The sequence below is a fragment of the Kryptolebias marmoratus genome, linkage group LG14, assembly GCF_001649575.2.
Source record: "Kryptolebias marmoratus isolate JLee-2015 linkage group LG14, ASM164957v2, whole genome shotgun sequence".
Classification (NCBI taxonomy): Eukaryota; Metazoa; Chordata; class Actinopteri; order Cyprinodontiformes; family Rivulidae; genus Kryptolebias; species Kryptolebias marmoratus.
In genome coordinates this window covers 3350118-3352985 of record NC_051443.1, presented here as the reverse complement: position 1 = coordinate 3352985, position 2868 = coordinate 3350118, and the positions used below count along the sequence as shown (strand labels likewise).

General features: G+C 35.1%; 1 protein-coding gene across 3 annotated transcripts in view; it reads left to right on the top strand.

The window, feature by feature from the left end:
* clip1b (CAP-GLY domain containing linker protein 1b) overlaps window positions 1–2868 on the top strand; it is a 140348-nt gene that overhangs the window by 102127 nt on the left and 35353 nt on the right. For all 3 annotated transcript variants that reach the window (XM_037979448.1, XM_037979449.1, XM_037979447.1), the window contains 2 exons: window positions 1075–1120; window positions 1291–1334. In XM_037979448.1, coding sequence (XP_037835376.1) covers window positions 1075–1120; window positions 1291–1334 — 90 coding nt within the window. The remainder of the gene's footprint in view (window positions 1–1074; window positions 1121–1290; window positions 1335–2868) is intronic.

Sequence of the window (2868 nt, the reverse complement as noted above, 5' to 3'; positions counted from 1 at the left end):
CCGAGCTTATAGGCTTGAGATTTTTTAGGCATACCTGGATGATTGTTTGTTGTCTAATATATACAGAAGCCTGTGTGGGGCTATATTGCGTAATCTTATAAGAGCTGTATCATAAATGTAATAGTTCAGGTGTGGAGCTCACAAACCCACGTCCTCACATGGCGCTGCCTCAACCGGAAGTCCCCCATGTACAACTTTTAATGAGAGTCTATGGGCAAAGATTTTTGAGCCCGGGGCGGAAATACGTGACCAATCAGACAACGTTGATGAACGAAACAACTTTATTTATCATAAACTATAAAACATTTATCTTACACAACTAAATATATATATACATTTATTTAGAAATATTTTTATTTTATTATTTCAATTTTATTAATTTTTTTTATATCTTATTCAAGGAATTGTGTTGAGTGATGGGGCAGCACCCATGCGCCCTCTATTGGCCAGCCGCCACTGCCTCTCACAAATTAAAAAAGAAAAAAAAACAAACAAAAAAAAAACTGATGCATCATGAAATAAAAAAATCCAGCAAAGAAGAGCCAGAACTATTGAACATCTAGAATCCTACATCAGACCAGAATGGGACAACATGCCTCTCCAAAAACTCTAGCAACGGGTCTCCTCAGTTCCTAAATGTTTACAGACCGTTGAGGGGATGCTTCACAGTGAAAACATGGCCCTCAAACAGCTTTTTTGCAATGTGTTGCTGCCATCAAATTCAAAATTACCTTTTTTTCCCCCACAAAAGGGTACAATTTTCTAGTTTAAACATCACATATGTTCCACTGTTTAAAAAAATGGGTTTATGACATTTTCAAATCATTACATTTTGTTTTGTTTTTTTTCAGATTGCACAAGTTCATAACTTTTTTAGAATTGAGGTTATATAATGTATCTGTGTTATTGTGTTTGTATGTCAGAGATATAATGTTTGTGATCATTTGATGGCACCAGATGTCAGCATATAGCAGTTACCCTGACACAGATAGACCTATCACACAAACCTGACTGTCCTGTTTCTAGTGCAGCATCTAAACATGTCACCTCTTCTGTCTGTCTATTCCCTCTCAGTGCGGAGCTAAAGCTGGCTTCCCAGAAGTCTCAGCATCCTGACCAGGTACTGACTTTATTATATACCACATTATGCAAGCACTTTCCTTTATCCTGTTACAGATCAGATCTAGTTGGGTTTGTAAGGACAGAAACAGTGATTTGATAAATGAGCTTTGTTGTAGAGAGGATTGAGGTTTAACCACATCTATATTTGTGTGTGTATTTGCCTTGCAGTACAATGAAGAGCACTACAGTCAACAGACAGACATGAAGAGCAGGTAAGAAAACAGGAATCATCTGCTTTACATGTGTGCTGATTTTCAGACTTTAAAAAAAAAAATTCTGATGTTCGAAGTCATGATTCCAGAAGTGTTTTTTCAAATGAATGCTTTATTTGATAAATTGTTCAGTCAGGTTTAGTATTTCTTCCATAAAATCATCTTCATCTGTCAAACTTCGCAAACTCTTCACAACTGTTTTCCCAGCTTTGGTTTTAAATCTTTTATGAATGAACAAATAATGATTTATCTATCTTAAAAACAAACTGTAACCGACTTGCACTGTGCATACATATATTTTGTAGTTTTATTTAACATTTTTTCAACAGTCCTTTGAAGAAGAAAGTTCACTGTGTTTACATGCAGCTATGCAGAGCTGCAGCCTACACTTGTTTTCATTGTAGCTTTGGAATCTGTAAATTAGAATAGGATGATTCAATAATTCATTTAGATATAAAGTTGTTCTTTTATGAATAATAAAACTTCACAGTTTTCTACAGTTTAAGGTTTTCAAATGTCCTGTTTGGCAATCCCCATTCTCCTTACAACTGTAGAAGTCGGCTGCTTGTGACCAAAGAGAAAACAAAAAAGTGGCACCACAATTATTGACTTACAGCATGTTCAGGTTTGGATTTGGTTTATACAGTCATTACCAGGTCATAACTCTTGAAAGGGAAAGTTGAACCATAATCCTAACACTGCATTGCAGAAAAAGAACATCATACTGACAATCAAACATGGGGGCAAGTTATCCATGTCCTGAAACAGCTGTGTTGCTCTTTCATGACCTGTAATTCATGATTTGCTGTAAGTGATGAAACCATGAATTCTGCTTTCTACCTGAAATTCCTGAAGGAAATGTCTAAGGTTGGTTTACATAGCTTCATCATCATTTAAAAATCTGCAAGTTGTATTTACTTAAGCTATCTTTCTCTGGTATTAACATTTGTTGGATGATCAGAAACATTTAGACCAAAAAAAGCTAAAACAGAAGAAAACTGTAAGGGGATAATGTTTTTTTCACAGTACTGAATGTCTACAACTGATTAACCTTTGGAGTTAACCCAAATCAAGATAGATCTCACAGTCAACTGACCTTCAAAAACACCAAAATGGCTATAACGTGGTTGGTTATACAGATATTAGGCTAAAATTTAGTGTGGTAGTAATTGCGAGTCATTCACAACACATACACAGAGCATTGCACGTTGCACTTCAAATTTTGTCATTAACTGTCGGTTTCAACTAGTGCTGGGCAATATGGAAAAAATCCTATATAATTTTATATCACGATAACGATAGATATCATGATATACCCCAATTACGTACATGGTCAGTTATTCTCTAAAAAATATGAAAAAAAAATCTAATTTCTTACCTTTTTCAAACTTTATTTTGAAGTGACATTTAACTGAACTTTCACAAATGAGATCTGCTGCATTTTAGTGCAGCAATATATATGTACCTGTTACGACGTAACAGTATCAAATGACAACAGACTCCATTATCTTCGGCCGGCTATAGTTGCACTTTT